The sequence below is a fragment of the Rhinolophus hipposideros genome (assembly GCF_964194185.1).
Source record: "Rhinolophus hipposideros genome assembly, chromosome: 22".
Lineage (NCBI taxonomy): Eukaryota > Metazoa > Chordata > Mammalia > Chiroptera > Rhinolophidae > Rhinolophus > Rhinolophus hipposideros.
Genome location: NC_138068.1, coordinates 6628227 through 6656064, shown reverse-complemented (window position 1 = coordinate 6656064; position 27838 = coordinate 6628227). Strand labels below are relative to the sequence as shown.

Below are 27838 nucleotides of genomic sequence, written 5' to 3'. Positions count from 1 at the left end.
TCGGGAGGGAAGGAGCTAAGTTTTAATCACCTCTGTATACTCAGCCCCCAGGGTCACGCTTAGAACAATTTCCCTGATTTAAATTCTCCAAGGCTCCCTTTGGCCATAGCTGAACATGGATGCTTCTTGTGCTCACCTGTCCCTGTCACCACCTCTCTGTCCTTGCATTCTCTTACCTCTCCAGCACAGCTTCCATAGTGTGGAACACATTCTGCCTCCAGACCTCCCCTTACCACTGCCTCCCACTAGCTAACCTGAGATCCCACATTTCCTCTGAGAAGCCTTCCTTGCTGCTCCTCTTAAACCCAAGGCCAGGCCAAGTCGTCACACGCAGGCTCCCCTCACATGCCTGCCTTCTGCCTCCTCGCCCTTCCTATCCATCCATCCTGTACCTGACCGTCAGCTCCCGACAGCAAGGCCCACGTGGGCCTGGCTCTCTGTGCCTGGCACAGCGCTTGGCACACAGCAAGTACTCCGTAAATATCGTTTGACAAATGTCCCCCAGCCCCTAGGCAGTTGGTCCCCTTCTGAAGTGGGAACCACACGCCTGGCCCGAGAGCCCAGGAAGGAGAAGTGAAGGGTCCACCTACCAGGCCCTTGAAGAAGTTCCCGAGGGACTGCCGCCGCTTCTCAGGTCTCTTTTGGGGCTTGTCTCCGCCCTGCAGTGAGTTCGCCTCCACCACAACCGGCTCGGCACATGGGGCCGGTTCTTTGGCTTCCTGCTTTTTGCTCTTCTGCTTGTTTATCTCAGCCGTCGCCTTCTTGTCCTTCGAGGAACCCTCTTTGCCCTTCTGGATTGCCCCGGCAGGCTCCGGCTCTGGTGGTGTGATGGCCTTCTCTGTGGAGTCTGCCGTCTACAGCAAGTTCAAACAAAATGCATTTTAGTGGCTGCAAGACAACTCTCAACAGCAGGTGAATAAATATGTTAAAACAGAGGTTTTCACATGTTGGATGGTGTCTACATTTTCAGGAGTCCTGGATAAAATGAAAAAAGAGAAAAGAAAAATGTGCCAATGTTTAGTTATGGCACAAGGCCACAGTAGGGGACATTTATTTATTTATCTAATGATTCATTAATGCATTTTGTGCATTCCCAGCAAGCATTCTTTCCTCCTTTTCTGGTACCAGAAGCTGGGTTTCCCTTGGGGAACCACTCTTCTTTCGCATGTATTCCTTGGCTTTTAGGTAAACTAAGTCCACCCCTGGATAACGACAAGGGCATGTGACTCAGGCCTGGCCAATCAGAGCATTGCATGTGAATGGGCTGCTGTGATTGGTTCAGGGTGGCCAAGCAAAGAAAAACTGAGCTAATCTCAGAACTTTGCTAAAACAACTGCATGAGAGTCCTGCTTCCTTTCTGTTGGGTTTGAAGATAAAAGCCTGGAGCTTCCAGGGCCACCGCCATTTCCAGAAAGAATGCTTGAAAAGCAAGCCAACGCAGAGGAGAGCAGAGCTGAGAGATGACGAGAGGGAGGGAGAAAGTGCCCCTATACTGATGGCATTGTGTATGCCCCTGGATCCAGTTGTTCCTGAAGCCCTCTCAGGGGCGTGCAGCTTTAAGAAGGTTTCTCCACTTGCAAATGCATGTGACTCTTTTCCTGGGGATGGCTATTCTTTTCTTTATGTCTGTCTTGATTTCTGGGTGAAACTGCCCTTTTGTTTCATGAAACAGTGATAAAAGATGATGATTGTTTTACTTTTAGTTTTGAACTTATACATTCTTTTGTACTAAAGTGAAATAAATGTTTACAGTCCTATTTGGTTCCTACAATTTGGAGGGATGAGTCTGTAAAATCCAAAATTCTAGAAAATGCTGGGTAACTCACAGATAACAAAAAAAAAATCTATTAAGACGTCAAAGCCTTTCACCCATAATTTACTTAAACCAAAAGCCCACCCCTTAGAAATAAGTGAGAAGACAGAGGAGATTGTCCAGTTCTGAGGCCTCCCCAGGTTGCAGCTCCCGGGAGGGGGGCAGAATTCCTTGGAGAAAGAAGCATTAGACATCCGGTGTACCCCAAGAAGCTGTTCTGTAACAACATGTCCTGAATATCTCTGTCAGATCCCTGTTGCCAACATTGTAGCAAATGCTAAGATACAGATATCCAAATACAGCAGACAGCCCGGAGCAGATACTCGCCTTAGAAGGAGCCAGAAATTCCCACCACAATGCTGCTCAGAAAGCCCGCAAACCAGTGACCCCGTTCAAACACCCCATTAACTGTTTCTGTTGTGTGGAAGATTTTAAGAGACAGTGCGTGGGTAAGAGCATAGTGTCTGGAGTCAAAGGGACCTGGTGTGGTTCTAATTCCATCACATCCTTGCCGTGGGGCCTAGAATAAATTGTTTGCTCTCTCAGCCTCCTCACCTGTAAGGGGGTAATAAAAGAAATCATACTTCATGGTGTCGGGAGGATTATATTAGCTAGTAATGGAAAGCCTACATGACACGGAGTTTGGCCCATGTGAAATGCCAAACATAAGGGGACCGATTGTCTTGGTTTGTCTGGGAGTAAGGGGGTTCCAGGACATCTGACTTACAGTTTTAAAACCAGGTAAGTCCTGGGCAAACTGTTCATCCTGGTTTCACACTGCCAGAGGTGACTCTTTCTGGGCCACTGTGACGATCTGAATGTCCGGTGCCAGATGAGGCACTGAGGAAATACTTGTTGAATAGAGTCCCCCTGTGCCATTTGGGTCAAGACTTGTAGGAGAGGAAGGAGAAGAAGGAAGAGCCTGTGTGACAGCCTTGCAATAAGAAATAGCTGAGGGACTGTGGCTCACTCATGCTTGTATCTGCAGAGCCCGAGTCAGTGCCTGATATACAGTAAATGCTTAAACTAGAGATGTCAATGAACTGGCTGTGGCTGACAATTGCATTGGACACGAGGCTGGAAAGAGGCGAGAAGATGCCAGCTAAACCCACCACCGAACCAAATTTACAGGTCACTTACTTGGTAGCTGGAGTCTTTCCCATTTATTTCTTCTGAGTGGGTGATCCCTCCATTCCCTTTCACTGACTAAAATAACAAACAGACAATGGCCTTTCAGCTATCATAAGCACAACAAAATGGAGAATGCAAAAGAATTTCTGAAATGGATGACCATAGTCATTCATATTGAGATTTGGGATCGAGACAAATGAAGACCAATTGGAACTATATTACTTACGAGACATACAATTTCCATGTGGTCTGTACCCAAAGTCTAATGAAATTCAAGTGTTGGCCTCCAAAAATAACAACAACAACAAAAGTCCTGAACCCTCGGGTTAGGTAATTCTGGGATGAATAAATGATGATGAAAATACTAATGTGGGAACCAGGAGGTGATTGAACATATGGAATGAATGAATCAGTGAACGAACAGGGGTCAAAAAGTACAAACTTCCAGTTATAAAATAAATAGGAACTAGGCATGGAAGGTACGATGATGACAGTAGTTACCACTGCTGGATGGTGTAAATGAAAGTTGGTAAGAAAGTAAATACTACGAGTTCTCATTACAAGGAGAAATTTTTCCCCCCATTTCTTTTTATTGGATCTGTATGGGATGGTGGATGTTAACTAAACTTATTGTGGTAATCATTTCACAATATACGGAATGTAAGTCAAACCTTTATGCTATACCCCTGAAACACATACAGTGATGTATGTCAATTATATCTCAATAAAACTGGAAAAATATAAAAATTAAAATGGATAAACTAACAATTAAACCATGGTAGCCTTCCATTGGTGACTGCTAGTGGTAGTTTTACTGTATTTTTACCCCCTAGTGGGGAGATGCGGTATGTTGAACATTCCATTTCCCACCTTTTAGCGCCCCCTTTGGCCAATGGCATTACTGACAGGGCTACATGGAATTGAATTCTCCACTTTGGCTCCTTAAACCCAGACACTCTCACGGTTCTACAGTTGTGATCGCAGGACCAGCAGCTTCAGCATGACCTGGGAACTTGTTAGAAATGTAGATTCTTGAGAACGACTCCAGGTCTACAGAATCAGAATCTCGGAAGGGTAAGGCCCAGTACTCTGTTTTAAGCAAGCCCTCCAAGGGACTTTGAGGCACCCTTGAGTTTAAGCATTGTGCGTTAAGCTAACTGGCGGTAGACAAATGCGGGCCAGTACGGGTGTCTGGAGTTGCAACCGTGCATTTAGTAATGCCCTATGCTGGAGAACGTTTAGAAAAAGAAATGGACTCTCCTGGTTACTATTTCTCTCCCTACAACCAGCTCTGTCAGCCTCCCCATCTCACTCAAAGGTTTTGTCACTTGGGGATTTCATTTGGCCTCCAGAACTCAGGCTGTGTGGTAAGAGCCCTTCCTACTCAAACACGTTGCCCAGTGTCATTTAGAATACAGTGGCATGTCCACATTAGTCAGCCTTGGGGGAACGTTGAATGGCAAACAACCAAATAACCAACCAAACAAAATGGCTTTTTCAGTGGGAGTCATGCAGGGAATTTTTACCACTGTTGCCCCTTAAGAAACAGATTTTTTTTTTAAATCTTCCTTTTAGTTGTTTCCATTTGGTATCCCTTAAATATTCTGTCAGAGTAAGGTTTAAATTTGCTTTCTTTCTTTTCTTGTTGTTTCAATTACAGTTGACATTTCCTATTATATGTTTTCCCCCCTCCCTTTCTTTGCTCGCCCCTGGAGGAGAATTTGGATTGAATCAGAAGGCTCTCTCCCCAGCCATGGACCTAGGTTGGCATCCTGAAATCAGACCCTCAGGCTGTCAGGGAGATCATTGCAAAACGTTCAACCTTTAAAAAAAAACAACACCACGAATATCTCAAGCTTTTCTATGATTTTTCTCTGTTGTTCATTTTGAGGCATATAAACCTGTATTTACGCAAAGGTGACTGTAGACTGAGCTTACCCCAGGGGCTTTATTACGTCCATCTGAGGTCTTTTCAATGACAATAGTTATTAACAATTTCTCCCTCCTTCCCTTTCTTACCTCCTCCCTCCCTCCTTTGTTTTCTTCCTATCCCTCTTCTCTCATCTTGGCAGAGCCCTCTTTCAAAGTCAAATTAGAATAGTTATGTTGGGCTCTGTATTCAAGAGACCATGACCACAGAAGCTTATTTTTTCCAGCTGTCAAAAGTAGCAGAGTTACTGTTGAAGGAGACTAAAATTTTTCCAGAGGCTATTTAATACTTTAAAGAATAGTCTGAAGACTATTAAGTAATTTCAGAGATTTCTCCAGTGTGATGATACTGGCAACTTCCTTCATGGAGTTTATTCTTATTCATGAGAGTGAAAGGGGAAGCATGTCAGGGCACCAGCCTGCAGTGTGCAGATGGCATCTGGTTGTGACATCCAACCCTTGCATATTAATAAAGTCATTTTCTATTCCTTTCGTTGTGTCATGCATTCCTATAGCTTGATACTCTGAGGAATGTTTGAACCATCTCCAATGTACTCGTATATCTCTTAGATATCCAAAATTCTAGTGAAAATATTTGGTGGTCAGTTCACATTTCTTTGAAAGGAATGAAATGTATTTTGATGGACATCTAATCCAACCAAAGTTGAGATGCAAAAGACAAAGAATGGGGATGACATTTTAATTTAGTGTGAGCATATCAGCAAGACTGTTTACTAGATCAGCCTCATTACAACAAATTCAAGGAATAGGACCTGCTAGAAATTTCCAGGAGAAACAAAGGCTGTGCGTCCAAGTTTTGTGTTTTCCCAAGATCCTCATTTGAAATGGAATTGGGCAATTCAGACAAAATTATACAGCAGAGACAAATCTCATTTTAGTGACAAGTATATTCAGAAAATGATGTTCCAGCTTTATGTAAGTCATGTATTCTCTCTTTTGCCTTGCAATTTCAGGTGAGTGTAATTTTAGGTAATTTCAGGTAAGCCCAACACATAAAAGTGATGTTTCCACAGAAAACATTACTACTGTGTAAGAGAATCACCAGAATGGAGCTATGGTTGTTCCACCTCCATTTACTCTCAAAGCAACCCAGCTGCCAGGAGCATGGGGAGCAGAAATAACAGGGGTATGAGAGTGAGCTTTAGAGTCAGAAGTCCGAGTCTGAGTTCTGGCTTTGCCAGTGAGCAGCTCTCTGACCTTGAGCAGTTCGTGTCAACACTCTGAGTCTTCCTGCCTTCATCTGCACAGTGGGGCAGGAAGAGGGCTTTTTTCCCAGGGTTTTTCTATTAATAATTAGGTTAATGCATGTTGTGCGCTTATCAGCACAGAGCCGGCCATGCCATTTGCAGGTAACCAATAAGTGGTAGCTATTATTATCACTATTTATAACTGAGAACAGCCAATGACTATAGAATCCCATTTAAGGGTAGATAAAAATGCAAGCCATTGGTGTAGACAGGAATTGCCCAAACAAATGCTCCTTTCAGAAACCTTTCTTGAAAGAGTAGCTCAGTATTCATACTTAAATACTCAGGGAGGAATTTGAGATCGAGAACTTTGGCTAGAGAACTCCTGTTTCTTTTGTTTTATAACTATTATTATTATAATTATTATAAGCCGCTGTCTTTTTCCCTCTCCAGATAGTAAATTTCAACAGGTTTTCTTTGATTTATCAGATTGAATGGAATCAACCCAAAACTCTGATTTCATAGCTGTCTCCTCTTTTGGGCCTTTAATTTGCCCCATGTTGAAGCTCACAGTCTTTCTTGTCTAAGCCTGAGAATGTTATTCTAACAAAGAATTTCTTACAAAACTAGTGATCTAAAGAGCCTGGAGGAGGATTTAATGAAACAATGCATGTGACAATAGTTTGGAGGAGGAAAGCACTTTTCAAGTACAAGCTGTTATTAATATTGACAAATTATAAACCAAACCTGTATGTATATTTCTATCTATCACCTTAACGGTTTCATCTGCCTACCTGGTTTGTGGGTACATGAATACAGCTCTCTACCCACTCACTTTATAAAAATATACTCGCACTTCAACTATCCAATTTCTTGACATACAGTTGAATGAATGCACAGAAGAATCTCTCTCTCTCTCTTCTTTTAGGGCATGACAGATGACTTAGCTGTCCCTTGCAATTATGTTGAAAGACTGTAGGAGCCCATAGGGTTTTTCTGAAGTGGTATATCTACATGTGCAGAATGCAAAGTAAGGGCTTATGTGACTGTTCCCCCCCCCGAAATATAATTATTTGAAATATTATATGCTTTCTATTTTTACTTTTATGAGGTTAATTTCTGGAAAGAAAAATATTTCTTTAGAAATGAATGGGGCAATGCATTTCTGTTTTTCTAAAGTCAACCAAGAGTTCCTTTGCAATGGGATGGTAGATACCCCATCTGAAGGAAACTTAAGGAAGGCAAAGATTAGAAGGTAGGAAAATCAATGATCTGATGAATAGAGATATAGATCACAAAACAAGGGTGACGTACTTGAAATTGAGTGTTCTATTGCATCAATTATTTTTAAAAAGCTGTATTTTGCTTGGAGCAGCTGAGATCATGTGTGTGAGACGCGTGGTGCGAGCTCACTGGATATGGCATAGAGTTAAAATTAAATGCCTGCTTCCCTCATTCGGCTTTATTCTCTGTGAGGACAAGAACCATGTCCATTTCTGCTCACTGTTGTATCCTAGCGCCTGGAATATAGTGGGTGCTCAATACTTGTTGAGCAAGTGAATGCATGAATGAAATGTAACAGGTTGGACACAAACCAAGTAGAGCAATGGTTAATCAGAGTCTGATAAATCCAGAGAACGTGATTCCATGGAGTTGTGATAAAGAATGAGGTGGCTCTCTGTCAGGGGTTGCAAACTCAAATACCCACAGGGGTAGGGCCAGTAACAGCAATGAATGAACTGGGCTGGGTGTGACAATAGGGAGCGGTGGGGATTGCGGTGAACTGGGAAACCCATGTCCTTTGTGGATTTCAATGAATCACAATGGAACTATAAGGCTATAATGAAAACGGAACAGAATGCAAGACAAGAATCATTAGGATAATTGGTATTTCAGGAGAAATCCCAACAATCATGGAAGCTTTGGGATTTGACCATTAAAAGGAATAATGGTCATTACCTTTTCATGGGCAAGAGGTAATAAGAATAATGACCATTAGGAGGCTTGACACTATGAATCCACTGAGGATTGCTTCGGGAAAATGTATCCTTTTCTAGCTCTATCCCTCAACTATGGAAAATCAATTCCAAAGGACTCTTTGGTTTCCAAGCTTGTTCCCCTAACAGTTCAGACTTATCCGGTTTCTACTGCTAGAAAATATCCCAAGCAACATGTGATGGATAACTCTGGAAGATGAATTTATATAATATGGGGCCTAATTAGAATTTAAGGGTTTGTTTGGAATGGATGCAATGGGTGCTTTAGATGTCTTTCATTCTTTATTTGGAGTCTCTTATTTTCCTCTCTTTTAAATAAAGATGTCTCAGGTTGGTTACTTGAAAGAGGAAGTCATCCTGTTTGCTGTTTTTTTTTTTTTTTGGTATCTCTCAACTCCACTCAGCAATAGGAAAGGTGGACCACCCTCAATGTTATGATAAGCTATTTGGGGATTCCATCTGAAATGTAGATGTTTTGCCAGAAATAGGCCAAATGTTCTTTTCATTCCTGATATCATGTAAAAATTGGTTTAAAAATCTCAAATCTTGATCCCCATTTTTAATGCCAAATTGCAGAGTAAATGGTGAGGAATCCAGATGGGCTTCCAGCCATACCGGCTGCCCGCTAGTTATTTTGTATATTTTACTCCATGAGAACCCAACAATAAAAGAAATTATTCCTGTCAACAATTTCTAACAGAGTTATTTCTAATATGCCTCAATTCCCACTGAGAAGGGTTTTGTTTGGTTTTGAGGACTAGAAAGTATTCCTTAACAGGTTGGGCCTGTGAAAATAGAGTTGCTTTCTCAAAGGATTAAATTCCCAAGTACTTCTGAAAATAAAGGCACCCTAGAATTAAATTCTTGTTTTTCATTAAAAGAGAATTAAACCAATGACCTTTTACATGCATTTTTTTTTTTTTTGTCTTCCAACTGATTTGGGTTTTATTTCATTATATTAACTTCCTGGATATTTAGATAGTTACTATACATGACTCTTCATAGGCACCAAAAGATGTCCTCCCATTTTTTTTCCATTCTACACAAACTAAAAGCATGGCAAATTCAACAACTAAGTTACACCTATGCATTACTAGAAAATTATGTTGTCATTCCCTTATCTGAATGATCTAAAAGTCAGCTTTGTCCAAGTGTGTGGCACTCACATGTCACCTTCAGAATTTTCCAACATTAACGTATCACTTTGACTATTTATCGCTTAATCCTTTAGTAAATGCCTATGTTCTTTATGTAAATAAATGTATTTTCAAAGGAAACCGCATATAATTACCATAGTAAAAATAAAAACCAGTATCATTTGTCATAAACAGAAGGAAGCTTTAAAAATAAATAAAATTAAAAGCAAACAATAATACTAACTACTAGGTAGATAACGTTGTCTGCTAAAACGCAGGACCCAAGGCCAGCTCTTTCTTCGTCACAAAGGGAGTTAGTCAGGGTTAAAGAAAGGTTAAGGAATATTAGCAATAAACTGAGACTTTCTCTGTGATTGAATCGGAAGCACAAAAGGGAATTTCCTCACTGCACAATTCATATTCCATCCATACCACCTACAATGACGTCTCATGCCACCTGTGACACTGGTCATTATTCTCGGAAGCTGATCTAGAGTTTTCAGTTTTTTCTGTGCCAGAAGCAAGTGGCTTACCATTTGTCTGAGAAATGCCATCAGGGAGTTTCTCGGCGACTTGCGGTCTTCTCTCTTGAGTTTGACTTCCGTGGGTTCTGGTGTGGCAGCTCCTTCTTCGTTGAGATCCACTGTTTGTAAGGCTGACTCTACTTCCTCGGACTTTATAACCTCTACTGGTGATTCACACACCACCTGGATTATTTTACCCAGGAATAAGACAGTGAAAAAACCCCAAAAAACATTCCTCCAAAACACGTTTTATGAAGTGAGGTCCTGGCTGCCCCTTTGTCCACATATTTGCTATCGGTTTGAATCTATGACCATTTTCACAGAGGCACATCTTCAAGATGGACCATTCGTGTCATCAAATGTGCTCTCAAACAGCCAATTTCTGAACAACTGCCAAATAGACTGACCTGGAAGTGGCAAAATTCCTGCCCTATGAAGGTACAAGGTTTAGACAGGAAGTCCCATTTGGGGACTGTCCCCTCGGAGCATGCTCCAAACCCCTTCCATTCCAGCAGGCCTGCCTGTTTGGTTTGTGTGACAATCCGGAGTAGTCACTCCCTTAAGAGTCCAACCTTAGAGACGGCGACCATGACACCTTTCATTCCATATCCTAGTTGTCCTGCGACTGTGGAGAAACTGTCCTCTATGCAGAAAGGATAGTGTGAAAGTCACTCGGCTTAACAGACCCCACCTCCTCGTTAACTGCTTCCCCATCTCACCCCAGACCAGTCATTTGTTATGGCTGCTTAACTGAAGTTCATGCTTTCAGAAGAATAATGACATTGGCAAGAAAGCTCTGGTTAAGTTGCTTATTGTTCCCTGCGAAATAGCTAGTGAACTCAGTGCCTCTTGAATGTCTGTTGGGGGGTAAGGCTTCCCAGCCATGGGCAAAAGACGCAAGGTCTGGTTCAGCTGCATTCGGATCTTAAGACGTAACCTGTTGTATTGACTCCCTGCATTTGTGCTGTGCCTCAGTCACATCTGGGACAATTTCTGCATGGGCATTGGTCCCTGCAACAGGACAGAGTGAAATGGCCTGGAGAGGGTTTTATAACTTCCTTTCTGTTTGTTTCCTCAGGCAGGGAGGGGTCAACCACTACCAAATCCATCGCAGGGGCTGTTTAGATATGGCCCCTGAGCTACGAATGGATTTTACGAATGGATTGTAAAAAAACATCCTAAAAGATGAAAAAACATCCAACAGAGACTGTATGCGGCCTGCAAAATCTAATACATTGACTCTCTGGCCCTTGACCTAACAAACCTGCCCTTCCCTGTCTCACAGGAATGCACTCTTGAGCGAAAGGCACCTCTGCACTTGTTTTTCCTGGCGCCAGCCCCAACTCAGCTTCTTCAGAATCTCAGTTTTGCTGTCAGGGAGTAGGGAAGGGAACTTATTTCCACAAACGCAGTGTGCTTGTGGACAAACCATCCGTCCACAATATGCCCTTCATACAGAATATACTATCGGTTTGCAAATGACCCAAAGGATCTGCATTGGGAAGACCCTTCATCTCTGTTAACTGTCAACTGAAAACCAGAAGCTGACTGCCCATTCCCAAATCAGTAGGCGGGAACACCCCAAAACAGCTGTTAAATTGCAGCTGTCTCTCCCCACCTTCCGTGTGTTAAAATATTGACATGACGTCAAACATTTTCACTTTATAAACAAAAATCTAGCGTGGGGAGGAACTGAGTGAAGAGTCCCCAGGAGCCCAGGCAGGTGATGGCAGCAGACATTGATCAGAGACAAGACAAAATGGTGATCAAGAGGATAAAGGACCATGGTGACCAAAAATCAAGGTGCCCCATCGAAAGACATTCAGGTCAAATGAAACACGTTCGTGTGGAGGCTGCCACTGCTGGCCTGCAGCCTGTGACCCAAGCGTCTCTGTAGGAATCCAGGCTGAGGCTGGAGCCTAACAAGATACTGGGATTGGCAGTCAAACGTGGACATGGATTTCCACATCTAGGCCTGACTTAATCCAGTTGTATTTCTGAAAAAACAAGCTTCAGCCCCAAGAGCCCTGGGGTGAGGCTGGAATGTAGGCAATCTGACAGAGTGATTGCGAGCGTAGCTTCGAGCGCCAGCCTGCCTTGGTCTAACTCTTGATTCTACCTACCTCTTCCAGGAGCTCTGAACCGAGGGTCCCCACTCTGCGCCTATGTTTTCTCATTTCTCAATGGGAAGAGCAGACACATCAGAAAGTTGTCGTCAGAGTCAAATCAGGCAACGCGTGGGGAGTCTCTAGAACAGTGCCCGACCCACAGTCTGCACGCAGTTAATACAACTGGTTGTTAGTTGTGCAATTAGGAGACCTATTTACTCCATGGGCACGGGTTATCTGGAATCACCACAATGTCACTAAGAAGCCAGGCTCTTTCTATCCTTTGGCTCTGTTCTCCATGGCATGCTAGATTTTCATCCTTTTATTTGCTATCTCATGGATATAAAGTAGCTGCCGCAAGTCTAGACATCATACCCTCAAACCAATGTCCTAAGAAGGAAGGAAGGTCACAGCCAAAGATTAGCTCCAAACGAACCTCTGTATTTTGATCCCCTACTTCAGGGTACATTTCATTGGTCCAAAGTAGGTTATGTTCTTATCCCCTAGATTAATTATTGGTGAAGAACATGGGATTATTGGTTTTGACTGATCACGATCAAATACTTTGGGGGTATTATAGTAAGTGCCAACCTTATCTGAGATCACGGGAAGAAAGGTGGAGGCATGAGACATGGCCCTTAGGTAGGTAATGAAAGAGTCTGACTCACTGACTCTGGGTTCAGAATCATTCTGTCTCTGAAGCTGCAAATTCTTGTTTTGTGTGTACAAGAGCCGGGAGGGAAAATTACTCACATAATAAAATGATCAGATTGTATGGCAATACGTTTATAAATCAACTTCATTGGATTGCCAATAGTTCTCTTGCTGGGCCTTTCCAAATGTTGACAGATGTCAACTTATAAATCCCAGGACAGACTCCATTCTTCAAAAAATAAAATAAAATAAAATAAATGACTCCCATCTACTCCTATATATACTGTCAGACCAAGAAGCTGGCTTTCAGCAGCCAAGGAAAATGCACTGACACCCAGTGTGGAAACCCAGAAGGATCTGAGCTAAATTGGGAGCTGATGTGCTCATACAGACATAAGAATTTGATTTTTATTTGGATTAAATTTTCCCAGTTTCCTTCCAGGCCATGGCTTTGGAAAAAGTTATTCTTTATTTAGAATATATGATTGCATCTGCATATTTTAATGGACATAATTAAAGTCAGCTTTAGCTATTTCCCTTTGCTTGATTTCAGTAGGGGATATTAGATGTTGCAGGAAGATACACATTCTGGCAAAATACAGTTTCCCTTTTTGCCCCAAATATTATGCCTTACTTACTGTTAAATTTTGTTTATACAGTTTTTACTGGATCTGTGGTTTTTGGAAACTGACTTATATCAAGATAGATTTCTTCCACTTAAACTTCATACATGATATAATACTGATATTAAAAAGTTTTATTTTAGAATCATTTTTAGATTCTTTCTGATTTGATTTATAACATGATTGATGATAAAGACCTGGTAGCGATTTTATTTTTCTACCCAGTAACTCTTCCCCCTCATTCTCTTCACAGCACTCCAGTGTTTTGCTTTGGAGGAATAATCCTCCCTAACTTTAAAATTGCATATTTGGATGAAGCCAGTTGAGCAGGTGTAAACCAGTCAACATGATCTCGCTCCTTGACGCTGTAGGTTTGGGGATGGCGGTACGTGACCGATTGTTTTATTTTCCTGGTTATTCTCTCCCTTTCTGTAAAATAATTACACATCCATGCCCATGGCTGTGTGTCTTGCTTTGGCAAATGGAATGTGAATAGATATGATGGAAACTATGATTGAGTGAAAGTTTTTGGAGCTGTTGCACGATTCCCCTACAGCAGTATTTCCTCTCTGCCACTTCAGCTGCATGTCCTTGTCAAAGGGCTGCTTCAGTCTAGATTTCAGCAGGAAGAGGCCATAAGGACCACCCGTAGCCAACTTATAGCTGACATGCAGCATGAGTAAGGGAACAAAAAGAATCTTTGCTGTTGAAAGCCAGTAAAACTTGGGGCTTGGTTGTTACTACAACATAACCTTGCGGAAGCTGACTGACAGAACATGTGAACCCATTTGAGCCAATGAAAGAGAACAAATTCCAGGACCTGTAGGGCTGCTACTCAACAAATCTCTCCTTTACCCTCTACTGGGTGATGTGCTGTTGGAAAGCTGAGCATAGAGCCAAACCAGGAAAGCTGGGCCACGGGAGAGCCCTGAACCAAGATTTATTTAAAACCAATTCTACTTCCTACTGATGATGGCCAATAAAAACCATTTTATTCTTAATGCAGGTGAAGTTGGGTTTTCTTTTCCTTGTAACTGGGAGTTTACCTACTAAGAGAGGTAAACAACAGAACTACTTATTTCCTTGATTTTATAGATCATTGGGAAGATTTTCCCCCCCGTTAGTTAGAACATTAACTCAATTAACCAACAGAGAAAACATTTTCAGATTACAACTGAAGGATTAGATAACTTCTGTAGTCAAGATAAATAGATTTTACTCTGATAAGACCAGAAGCTCATTCTAGGAAAGTGCTCAACTTCCATGGGCTTCAAAAGTCTTATTTTTCTTTTCATGAAAAAACTTTGAGAAACACTGAAATCACTCTGTCCTTTGCTTTGCATTGATAGATAGATTGGTTTTTGAAACCTGCGGTAGAGAAATTTAACAAAATAACTCAACCATATTTTAGCCAGAAGAAGTTGCTAATTAACAAACTTACAATATTAGGTGTTTAAAAACACCTAATTGTCCTGTTTGGAAGGCTTAGCGTCCTATGCGTTGTATGGACTAATGCCATATCTCTTACTTGGGAGGAGAAAATTGTTTCACATATGCCTTCACTCCACGTGGGCACAGAGTCACTGGTGAGATGCATAATTTCACGAGGAAATGTAATCACTGATTACTGGAAAGCCCTTATTCACAATGTGACGACTCCTATGCATGCACAGGGGACGCCAAACTTTTCCTGCAAAGGGCTCTGTTGTAACGACTCAACTCTGACTCAACTCTGTCATTGCAAGGAACCCAGCCATATACGTGATATGTAAAGGAATGAGTGTGGCTGTGTTCTAATAAAACTTTATTCATAAACACTGAAATTTGAAATTTGTATAATTTTCAAGTGTTATGAAATATTATTCTTCTTTTGATCTTTTTCCCAACCATTGAAAACTGTAAAAACCATTCGTAGCTAGTGGGCCATACAAACACAGGTGATGGGCCGGAACTGGCCCATGAGCTGTAGTTTGCTGACCTCTGAATTACTGAGTTTTTCCTATGCTTCAGGCGTTGAAGTAAGAACATTACGTGTATCATTCATTTAATTCTCACAAAAATCCTAAGGGGTAGATAAAATTATTATTATTTTTTAAAAAAATTATTCTCTTATTATTATGTAATGTACCTCTTTATTCCTGGAAATATTTCTTGTTTTCAGTTTTTATTTTTTCTTTTTAAGGAGGGTACAGCATACTGTGGCCCATGCAGGGATTGAATCAGCAACCTTGGTGCTACCAGCACCAGGCTCTAACCAACTGAGCTAACCGGCTACCCCTAGATAAAATTATTATGACCGTGAATGCACTGTCTTGAAAAGTTTGACCATCGCTCTAGAAGATTAAAGACTCCAAAAGACAGTGAGACTCAACCTATGGCTCTCGGGGGGAGACTCATGGAGTCTGCTCTCCAGCCTGAAATCAGCAGTCTCAGTATCTATTGCAGCAAGATGCTTTCATGCCCCATGCAACTCCCTGTCCTGGGTACCACCCACAGTTAGTAGCGAATCTGGGTTGTCATGGAAATGAAAGTGAAAGAAGCAACCAAAGTAGAGTGAAGCAGAGGGTGCGGCATCCTCGTCCCATAAGGAAGTACAAAGAGGTTCTTATGTTTAGTAGACTCTTTCAGCCCCTAAATAATAACAAATTATTGAAGTGCATGCTGTGATTCTGCATTTAGTTTGCACTCATTCAATGGGCATCCAAATGTTCACCCAAAGTCGTTTCCCTCGGGTCCCTAATCAGATATAAGGGTGAAAGAGTCTACAGCAGATGAATAAACTTGGAGCATGCAAGAACACAGGACTTCAGAGCTGAAATGCCCTGGGGTCCAACATGCAGAAGATGAGAAGGGAATGATTCTGTCATTTAATGCATAACTTACATTGTCCTCTGCACCTGTGGGGATTGAATCCTCTTTAACTGACTAAAGGGAAGATAAAAACAAAGCAAGAGTCAGAATGTTACAGGAACCAGGGCTAACAGCCTTGTGTCACCATTCCTGGACATTGCTTGTGTGTATCTTGACCCAAAAAGAATTTGAAGGAGGCCTGCATAAGTGTAAACAGTATAGTAAGATAATATAAATGATGCAATTTCAAATGCAACAAAGGGAAAATTAACATGCAGATGCAGTCAGGAGAGGGGTCGCTACCGAAAACAAACCACAGTCTTGGTTGTGATTAAGCAACACGTTTACCTTGACCTTTCGGGTAGCTGATGCAAGGAGGGAAATATGGTTGATCACGCAGTACACAGGCACCACTAGGTAAAAACAAAGGACCTGCTCAGGAAAATTCTGGCAACAGGTGCAGAGAAATGTATCCCACGGTCCTCACAAAGCAAGCAGGCACTGTGTAATAAGCAGGATCCTCAACCGTATCCTGACCACAGCACAGTGGTAAACATCAGAAGCTGCTTTTTACGTCAGCTCTCGACGGGCACCATTTCATCGTGCCAACGTTCAGTTCAGTGAAAACACTTCTATGGGGGCCAGTGGGCTGGGGTCCAACATATCGAACTTCAAACACTGTTACAGTCCTGTCCAGAATAGGACAGGCGTTATCCCAATGCTATCAAAAGTCAATGCCACAATCATTATTGGTCTGCCAAGCTCCAGCTTTGGAGCTTATCTTTGCATTGTTTCCGCATCGTTCTTAAACTTTTTTAGGTGGTGGTGGTGGTGTTCGCAGACCACTTTGAGAGACTCACTCGACAGATCTGGATTGTCTTCCCAGAAAAGGAAACATGAACAAAATATTTTGCAGATGATTTCAACATGTTCACAGACCCCCGCATCTCTTCTCTTGGATTCCGGCTTCAGAAGTCTTCCCTATACCTCATTTGTTCCAAGTTCTGCCTTTATTTCTACCTTTGAAACATCCAGTGGGAAGAGGTAAAAAGGAACTGACATTTGCAAATACATCTTCTGCATTTGGCACGTTGTATCACATTTCATTGAAAGTAGCCCCAAATGCTAAGTATGGAGATCCTCATTTACTCAGTGAGAAATGGACGTACAGAGAGGGGAAGTCACTTGTTCAAGGTAGTACAGCTAGAAAATGGTGGAAATGGTTCTAACAGCCAAGTTTTCCCCCTGTTGCCAGGATGACTTTAAGAATCAGAAGCACAGTGTTTTGGTGACTGTGAGTGTCTTTCTCCACTACCAGACGTGCTTTCTCTCTAGACGAGATCTTCAGCATGGATCATTTCTTTCTATTTATCTTCTCATACTGAAGCTTACCTGGGCATGAATATGTCCCTGAAAAGGATCGTGGATTTTCTGGATGCTTCTGATGGTCAAGAAATCACAGAGCATTCAGAAGTGAAGCTTTCTTAGAATTACATCCCTTCTGCCTGAGACCAGTTGCATGCTACTTAATGTTATGAACAGGTAAAGAATTAAACAATATTTTAAAAGCCAGACCTCCTCAAACCTCAGCCACAGAAGTTTCATGAGTCAGTATACTGTCTACACCAGGCTGGGAAAACCCTTCCACCATTTAAGAATAGCAATTTTAGTTTTTCAAAGCCTCTCGCCTGTCCCACTTGGTTGTAATGAGATTAGTTTGTATCTCTGGCTTCCTGTCTCTGGAAAGTTCTTGGTCACTGATCGCTCACTGAATCCCAAAGGACAGTGGGAACTTGACGTAGGTGAGGATGAGAGCAGCAGGCGCTCCTTCTGGACACCGATGTTTCTGTCATCTTCATTATGGTTTCAGACTTCCAGATCTTTCTGGTGTTTCAAAAATTGGCATTATGAATACTGTCTGTTCCAAGAGAAATTGCAGTTTCACATTTTAAAGTTATACTACCCAGCAAAACATTCTTTATTTTCGGAATCAGTCCAGTTGAGCATTTCTCAAACTTCAATAATTTGCCCACCACTGTCACGATTCTTGACCTGTCCATGGACCACCTGGATTGACTTGATATTTTTCTTTACATTGACTACCTTTTTACTCAAATAAATATACTTTCAAAGGAATAGTGAATGCAGAATCGTCATAGTGAATGCAGAATCAGCATCCGTGCTGCAAATAGAAGTATGTATTAAAACAACGGCAATGCATAAAGGAAAAATGCTTATTAAGCTCTAATTATTTTTTAAGCCTTTATCACAAGGGAGATCAGCAAGTGTTAGCAGAGTGAGAAATGCCTATTAATGCTGAGAAGAGACTTTCTTCTTACTGCCATCAGAGGAACTGGGCTAGAATGGAAAAGGAGATAACTTCGTACTAGGTGACTGATTATATTTCTAGGACTGTGTCCATGAAACACACAAAATCATTTGGCACATTTTTGTGCTTTTGCACATGGGCCTACGGAGTGAATAACCTTTATGTCAGTGGTGGCTGACATATCCAACTAGTATAAAGACCCAAAGATGGGTAATGAGAGGCCAGACTTCTGTTCCCTTTTAGCGTTTGATACATGGAAGGGGAAACCTCATCAGAACCCAGGTCTAGAGCGTGTTGGACTGTGGGTTTGTTAGTAGAGATATCAGAATTTTCTAGTGTTTCTGTCTCTTTTTCAAAAAAGTTTTACAGGAATGATTTTATAACCAAAACTTATTCTAATTGAAAGAAAACAAGGGTCTCCATTGTGTTTCCTACTTGAACATCAGCTCCCCCACGAGACTGCCAGCTAATCTGTTGACTGCTCTCCTTTCAATGCCCTAGTAGGTCACACAAAGTATTTAGCATTAAAAAGAAAAATCAGTACAAAGAACATGAAAAGGTAACATCGAATGAGTGAATCTTCCCTATTTGACTTCCATATAGACCTATTCTTTCGGATTGGGTGAAAGACAAGATTTACAAGTGATTTGGTTTTCAAATTCTCTTAACTGAATTATTTTTATAATGTACTAAAGAAATAAAGCCAGATAATGGTGACAAAACAGCGAAACTGAAATAAATGAAATTTCTTTCATTGGGAAAATAAATGTCATGTGGTTCTGCCCTTTATTTTCAATGGGAATAGCTTGAATTTCAAAGACTCAACGTACTCTTGATAGATCGCAAAGGGAAGGAAAGATAAAGTACTTGAGCCTTAGTAGCATAGAGGTGTCCCCAAACTGGATGGGACAGAAAGATAAAGAAGTGGATATGGTTTGTGTCTCAACCCTCCTGAGTACAAGGAAATCAATGACCTAGGGAACAGCGACCATTCACTGGCCACTTTTGCGCTTGGCACAGTGTTACCGGCATTATTTCCTTTAATCTTCACTTCATTTCCACGACAGGGATCCTATTATTATTTACATATTATACATTAGGAAACTGAGGCTCATCAAGGTGGACTGGGACTCAAAGTCAGATCTGTCTGACAACAAGCTTTTAACTCTTACGTAAGCATTCCTCAACCTGCAGTCATTTGTCGACCTAATGTGTGATTTTGGCCATGTTGTATGCGGCAGTCATGGAAATGTGCCACTCAGATTTTCCTGCAAGGACAGCCTGGGATGGCCATGACCTTGGCATCCACTAGAGTGTGGTGATGCTGAGGGCATGCGCTCCCTGGCAGCTCCCAGCCAACGACTGAGCGTGGGGGGTGCTGGCTGTTCCTGCCCAACGTAGGGCTCCTGGAATGGGCGGTCGCTGCAGTGGGACTTCCCACTGCCTCAGTCCACCATCTCCATCTTCCTCCCTGCCCTCCCATCACAGCTGTCAGACCCTCACTGTGGTGGGCAGGCTCTCTCTCTACTTACCCTCCCCTTTATCCTTCTCACTCATTTTCCTCCCATAAATCTCCTGCACATCCGTTCTGTCTTCGTATCTGCTTCTTGGAGGAACCACATTTACCATGATTCACTTCACATCATTATTTACTTTATATCATATTTGTACCATTATTTCTGTAACGCTTTCCCTTTAATTGGGTTACTTTTTAAAATTAAATATATATAGTCTCGCCTTCAGCAAGATATGTTAAATTAAGTGTAATGTGACAGTTCTATTTTTCCTAATACACTTGAAATTTATATACATGCGTATACTCACATATGTATGTATATGATTATTTAAATAAAAATATTTAAATACGGGTCACCTAACTCATCTCCTTTATCACTGTTGTATGCACATCACTCTCTTGAAAATTGTTCTCTACATTATATTGCTGATCAAAGATTTTTCAAAACAAGTAAGCAGCCATTGGTGAGGAAAGAGGATCCGAGCAGAATGCCAAATGACATCATCCAACGTTTTCGTTAAGTATTGGAATTTGTGTTTTGGACAGACCCTAGAAGGAACATTCTGGACAACATGAAACACACAAGAAAGAGTTTCAGAAATCCAGCCCGATTTTGGATAAGAGAATGCAACTAACATCACAGTGGCATTGGTTTTGTGTGCCAACTGGCGTGGATTTTGATGAAATGACTAAATTAGATGTTTCCAACTCTATAAATGACATCCCATTGCCTCATCCCCAACTTGCTCATCTTTGGGCCACATTTAAAACAGGCAAGAGTTCTGAAGGCAGCTGGGGTTTACTGATGATCAAGGAATACATCTCAGAATTACTCAGCCCCACCCAAACCATTTCCTTGCACCACACCTTAATTCTAGATGGGAAAAAAACAATCGGACAGTGGTTTGAATTTCCCTATCACGGACCACGCTGTTTGCCAGCTCTGGTGGTGAACTGGTGGACACCTTGCTTTTCCAAAAGGGGAGTGAAGCCTAATGATTCTTGATGACTGATTATCTCTGGCTGGGGACACAGAAATAGGGAGCCCCGTGGTAGTTCATCTTACCAGGGTGAGAGCGCTCAGAGGAAACCAAGAGGAATAAATAATGATGACTTAAGAATGACAATGAAATTGTGAAATACCACAGCCCTTTGTCACGAATCGGAGTAATTCCAAGAATGAAAAATTCTAGTTGTTCATTTCCTTTACTTTGCCATGAAACACATGTTTGTGACATGATAGGCCTTTCATTCTTCCCAGGAGTAAATTCAGAGCCTCCACCTCCATGCCTAGTGAGGTCATTTTGGAGAAGAAAAAAAAACTCCATACACCACTGAGTACATCAAATAAATCATTTTTCAAGTCATCTAGCCCTAATTGTTCTCTACGTCTTGAAAATAGGACTTACCTTTTTCCAGAACAGTTTGCTCAGGGGCAGAGAGGTGGGTCCCCCCTTTTCCTTGACTGTTTCCTTTGCTGTTTCGGTGGATGGAGGATTCTTTGCTGCTCCTTGGGCCTCCTGGGGTACAAAGTTGGCTTTGTCTGACTTGAGGTTGTCGGAAGTGGCTGGTGACTTTTCAGCACTCTATAGAGTTAAATAAATTCAAAATGATCTCCAGATTTCGAAAGTGAAGGATCTCTTTTTTATTAACATGGACTGGAGTTATGCATGTTAATTATCATCTTCATAATTTTCTGTATTTTCCAAATTTTCTACTATGAATGTGGGGTTGTGTTAAAATTTTCCTTTTGGAAAGACTATCTATAGAACCATTACTTGTCATGTTCATCTAAGTGACCCCTTAGGATTCAAGGTGATTGCAAGAGGCACTTGGCTATTAGATTATTAATTTGTACCAAGGCCATTGATCTTCAAATGATTTTGATCATGTTCTCATCAATCAAAACATCTTGAACATGAACCTCCAATCCACGCATATTTATTTATAGAAAGATGTATTGTGTTACTAATCTAAATTCAAAATTAAAGAAGGGTTAAAATAAATATAATTTAAAATAGAAGTTCTCCAACTTTCCTCCCATACCCTAGGGATCACTCATCTAGGCTCTAAAGTAAGTATAAGACAGCTAGATTGGAGCTCAGAGACGGGATCTTGAATTGGAAGAGTACCCACAAACCGTGGCTCTTCACTTTTAGATGCAGCCTCTACATTTAAATGAGATGTAATTGATTTAAAACGTCAAATATTATTCATTCGGCCCCTATTCTCTGTCTCTCTTTCCCTCCTTCTCTCCCTTCTCTCTCCCTCTTTCTTTCACTCTTTCTTCCTTATTCCTCCCTTTCCCTCTCTCCCAACTTCTCTCTCTGTCTCCCCCTCTGAGTGGCCATGCTGAGGTCCAATTCCAGGACCTCTGATTTCCTTATTGTGACTGGCCTGTTACCCTCTACCACCTCCTGACTCATGGGATAAAGGAAGAGTTAGGAGCATTCTAGTCTCCATTTATCTTGACACGAGTGACTATTGGCATGACAATTTTTAACACCAGGTTCATCTGACCTAACCTCTTCATCTTAAGCACTTTTGCTTTAGGATTTTTACACTAGGGAGCATGTGACACAAACCCTTTAGATTCCAGGGAATTTGGACTACGTTTTCTGAGTAAAAAACCAAACCTGGCAGTAAAACTGGGGCGTGAAAAAAATTTTGGAAGTTTTGTAGTATTTTTAAAGTCAGAAAGAGTCTTAGAGCCCATCTGGTCCAACACCTGAATTCTCACAATGGGGAAACTGAGGCCCATGGTGCCTAACATTAATTAAGAGCCACAGCGTCACTTCAGATCTGGGCTTCCGGCTCTTCCTAGTGCTCTTTCCACATAGCACGTCGCCTCTCCAAAAGGTGTTTGCAAAATCACTGTGAATTTGACTATTTGAAGTGAGACACAATATTTTCTATGCTGAGTTGTTTGATACTAAGGAGGAATCATTGACTGAGCAGATTCTATGAGTTCCACTGAGAAGTGTACAAAACTGCCTGGATTTAAAAGAACCTCTGCATTTTATAAACAGTGAAATCAAAAGGCCTGAGCTCATCAGGTTCTGTATTTGCACATGTCCAAATGGTCTTGGGCATCTGGTGCTGGCTTAGCTCTAAACGATAATTAAATTAAAGATGACTGTTTCAAGGGGAAGTGGGCTCCACCAAGTACCTTGCTTTCTTTTTCAAAAAATATGAGAAAGTATAATTTATTCATTAAAAATGCATCACATGCTTCCTATGATAAGGACTGACTGTGATAAGTGCTATGAGGTGAGGGGGAGGACGGGAGGACTTGGTGTTAAAATGAAGCTAACCCAGGGAATTAGACTCAGTCATGACAATTTGGGAAGGCTTTACTGAGAAAGGGGTGCAGTGCTCTGATCTGGAGGGTGACTGGAAATTAACTGGAGAAGAAAGCGTGTCCCATGCACAGGGGACAACATGCCCTAAAGGCCTTTGACAAGCACCTTGAGGAATGGGACGGAAGCACAAAGAGCAAGGAGTGGCCAAGCGTGGTCACCTCCCCAAGTCAACCTCCTCTTCTGCTTTCCTGGGAGGATTCCCATTGCCCGAAGTCCATTTTCGATGAAGGACCTGAGAAATTGGGCTGACCTCATTTCCACTTCTAAGAAATGGGTTGGTTTAAGCCAATCATCTACTCTGCTAATTCATCACTGGAGATGTTCCATTACCTACTGATACTGTGCAGTTTTGATTTAAAATCTGTTGCTTGGCTTCTTACCCTGGAGATGCTGTGATCTGTCCCACTCACGCCTGCCTCTTCATAGGGCACAGCCTACACAACCAAAGCCACATGGGGGTACAGGAAAAGTCCCCCAGGTTCTGGAGTTCTAGAAATTCTCCAGGACATGTCCAGTTTACTTAATCCATCACACACCTCTGGCTTGGCTGGTGTTCCCCACTTCCCTTTGTTTCCGTCCGCTTCCTCTCTCTCTGCCCAGTCCCCTTGGACCATAGTCTGCTCTTCAAGACACAATTTCCAACTTTTATCTTTGATTTAATAACAACAATTAAAGGTACCAGTGCCGGGCACTGTTCTAAGCCACTGAATGCTTTAACAACAGTCCTATAAGGAAGGAACTAATTGTTATGTCTATTTTACTATTAGGGAAATTTTGGTCCTATGTGGTTAAATTACGTGCCCACGATTGTACTAATAAGGGGGTGGAGTTGATACCTGCATTCAGGGAGTCTGATACCCAAACCCAAACTCTTAATAACTACTCTAGTCTATGCTGCCTCCAATGGGTAAAGGTCTCCCCACTACCCATCAACGGGTGAAACAGTCTACACCATGCATTCTCAACAAGGGCAACATCACCTCCAAGGTGGGGACAGTTGGAGGTCATACTGCCCTTGCTCTTGGAAGGGGGGTGCTATGAAAAATATTAGATATTAACACTGTCTATGTACATAAACAGAGTACATAAACAGAGATAGCTGCTGTATTAAATGTCACCAACCACCATTAATTAGTCTTTTTTCTTTCTGTACACCCATTTCCTTACTTCCCAAAGGGGTGCCCCAAATAGTGTTCTGCCAGCATGAACTAAATTAATACTCTTTGCATTACAAAGAAGATTATAAAAATTCCCTTAGTATCTTTTGGAGTCTATCTCAGGGATAGGGTTGTTAGCTTTAACAAATAACAATGAGAATACAGGAGGCCCTGTTAAATTTGAATATCAGATCAACAAAGAATAATTTTTTAGTGCAAGTAGGTCCTAAATATTGCCTAGGACATACTTACATTTATGTTAAAAATTATTTGCTATTTATCTGAAATTTGAATTTAACTGGGTGTCTGCATTTCATCTGGCAACCCGACCCATGAAATTCTAAAGTATTCGAGTTGGAGATTGCTTACCAGATGACTTTCTTTACCTTCACCACAATAAGTTTCTCTTGTGTTCACATTTGGCTGTGGGAGAGGGGATGTGTTAGTAAGATGTAAACATTACACCAAGAACCAAAAAACAATGAATGTGTGGCAGAGCTTATGAACTACGTGAGCCCTCTGCTAATATTTCAGCTGCCTTACAGAGCAGGGGGGCGTTGGGAAAACTTGAGTGGGGAGAAGGGCATTTCTGGGCCTTGTGTGCCTGTTGTCATGTCCAGTGTTTACAGGACACGTGAAAAAGTCTGATTCTGAGGCATTGCATGTGATGTGGCCAAACAAAAAGGATTCAGATTCAGCAAACAAAAGCTGACACCCTTATTATTTATCACAATTAACTAATTTCATTTATTAATCCCAGGCTTCTCCACATTTTTAAACTAAGAAAATTCGTTTTCTAAGAAGGAAAATTGAGACTCAGAGAAATGTAGCTACACATTAACCAGAATCGGTAATGCCGATTTTTTCTGTTCCGTTCTTTTCTTTTTTTTTTATAAGAGCAAAAGTAGAAGATAATGTTTTATCCTTATATTTGCTTGGATTTCTTCCTTTCTGTCCTAGTTACAGTGAAATCAGGGTGGGTGACAATCACACCTCCTATAGTCACACCACAAGGTTCACTGATAGAATCTGGCTGGTCAGTTTTAATGGCCTTATTTTCCTATCTTTTTGGACAACAGAATAACTAAGTGAAGAAAATAAATAAACTAGCCTAGACATGGAGATAAGAGCCAACGAGATTCAAATTGCTACATAAATGAAAACGAAGAACATTTGTCCCCTGACTCTATTTTTATGTGAAAAATAGAATGAATGTAACTCAATGGCAAAACCCAAAAGTCCTTCGGCCTGTATTACAGAATCCCAGAAAGGGGTGCTTCCTCTCCAGCTTCCCAGTAGTTCCAGAATCCTATGCGACCCCAACAGGATGTGAGGCCAATGATTTGGGGGATTCTTAGGAATATTGAACTTGGGTGGTTCACTTAAGAGGTAGGGAAGAGATTCTGTGCATGAAATGAATATCATAATGAAATACAGATCTGCGGCTGGGGAAAGTCATACACTTCTTAAACGTTCAAGGCCCCTGACTCACAGAAGCCCCAAGAGGGCTTCCAGCTGGATTCCTTTGTTCCAGATCGATGTCATGTTTCAGGAGCAGTTACCAAATTGTTTACCACATACAGTAGTATAACTTTTATTTTCGCCTTCCCCATTGCAATATCTACCCCTTTCTCTCTTTATAGAACAAGAGAAGCCTGTACAGAAATTGGAGAGTGGCTTCATAACAGTTTGTTTATGCAGATATAGATTCACCCAATGGAACTCTCTATGGAGCTTTTATTTGTGTACACAATCCTGGGACTGTCACATCCAGCTGCAGAAGTTTTTTTAAATCAGTTCATTCAACTCAGGGGAGAATGGTTGATATTTTAGACAAACTTCTAAGCATGCTGGACCAATGCAGAGGTTCTTTTAATTGATGGTTTCAGACAATCACTGGTGTCTTCTTAGATATGGAAGAGTGAAATCTCCAAAATCAACTCTGATGTTGCCCTCCTTCCCAAGGGAATGGAAATAGGACTTCCTCTGCCTTCGTTCATTGTTTTGTTCTGCCTGAATTTTTAGGTGGGTTCAGTATAAGCTTAGTTAATATTGGGAATGGATGGAACAGACCACCGAAAGACAAAATGGTTATTTTGAGGTTAGAAGAGTATTTCCCCAAATGTGGAAAGCCTACCATTCAAGGACGTTATCAGAAAAGGTTTCACACTGTACAGAGGTATGACACCAAATCACATTCAAATAGTGAAAACACTTTTCCTTTTTCAACTCTCATTTAATTCCTCTAAGAACCTTCTGGGGGAGATCTTGGTCTGGTGCTGGTACCTCTTTACTATTTCTCTACTGCTGGCTAATTGCCTTTTGATAAAGCTTGAAAGGGCATTAAATTCAGAGCTTAACACAAACAAGGTAACTCTAATGTAGTATCTTTTATTTTTTATTAGCCATATTAATAGTTACCTTCCTCTTAGGATGATTGTGGCTTTCTATGTATGATGTAATATAAAGTCTCTTTTAAAGATACCCTTCAGTAAGAAAAAGGTCCACTTTAATATAAAAATATCAAGTAAATAATAGTATATATGACAAAAATGATGAGCGTGGTATGTGTACTTTCAACATTTGGGGAAATCCTGAGTTAGAAGAGTAATTTCAGAACCCTGGTCCTGAAACTCATCTGAGATATTTATAACTTTGGAGACTTGTTTTTTTTTATTACTGAAATTTGATTCACAGACTCTTTAATTCCCCTTTAATGATTTCAACCACTCAAAGCTCTGTCTTCACTGACATGGAGCTGGGTGGATACGGCATGGCATGTGTATCATGTGGTGAAGACCAGGGTTCTTTTTTCCCTCCTAGTTTAACAAGATACAGACCTTATGCCTAAAGAATTTTCTAAAGGTGAGTCCCAGTCTGGGGCTATGCAGGTGCTTCTTTTTGGTGCCTTTAGCCTGGATCTCAGATGTCTTCTGGCCAGCTTGTCCATCACAGACACTTTCTATTTTGGATGCCTTTCGGGCAACAGCAGTCACAGCTTAGAACTTTGCGTTTAAACAAAATCCATTTCTTTCTGTTGTTTTCCAGTGCATTAAAACACTTGGACAATTAACTGCTGGTCTATCACCCCATCCCCCAATCACAAGACATCATATCAATGTTTATCTTTTTGAAACTCTCAAAGTTGACTTGCTAAAGAGCATACTCATAGTCCATTTCAGGTACACATTGATTTTCAACATGGTGACCTATTTAAATGACCCAGATTAACACAACTCCATTTGCTAAAGACAATGACAGGGCATTTAAACACTATCTATATGACATAGGGAAAAAATTCAGGCGAAAAAAATCTGAAAAATCCAAAAGATAATACAGTCCCTCCTTGATAGTTTTAAATATCTACATGATCTTGTCACATGGGAGAGAAAAAAAATACCTGAAGACAAACAATTCATTTTTGCTTCCTGGAATCAAGGCAAATACTGCCACGGAGTGACTTTCATTCTCTCACTGATCTCCTTTTTACAGTGTTATAAA

The 27838-nt window shown here is 41.3% G+C and overlaps 1 protein-coding gene across 11 annotated transcripts in view; it reads right to left on the bottom strand.

The window, feature by feature from the left end:
• BCAS1 (brain enriched myelin associated protein 1) overlaps positions 1-27838 on the bottom strand; it is a 78879-nt gene that overhangs the window by 7385 nt on the left and 43656 nt on the right. For 2 of the 11 annotated variants that reach the window (XM_081034508.1, XM_081034507.1), the window contains exons 7-12: positions 24707-24760; positions 21228-21404; positions 16007-16048; positions 9748-9921; positions 2954-3019; positions 591-854 (exon numbers count right to left, since the gene is read on the bottom strand). In XM_081034508.1, coding sequence (XP_080890634.1) covers positions 591-854; positions 2954-3019; positions 9748-9921; positions 16007-16048; positions 21228-21404; positions 24707-24760 — 777 coding nt within the window. Of the gene's footprint in view, positions 1-590; positions 855-2953; positions 3020-9747; positions 9922-16006; positions 16049-21227; positions 21405-24706; positions 24761-27177; positions 27313-27838 lie in introns of all 11 variants that reach the window. The other 9 variants (XM_081034511.1, XM_081034509.1, XM_081034503.1 and 6 more) reach the window with 8 other exon arrangements.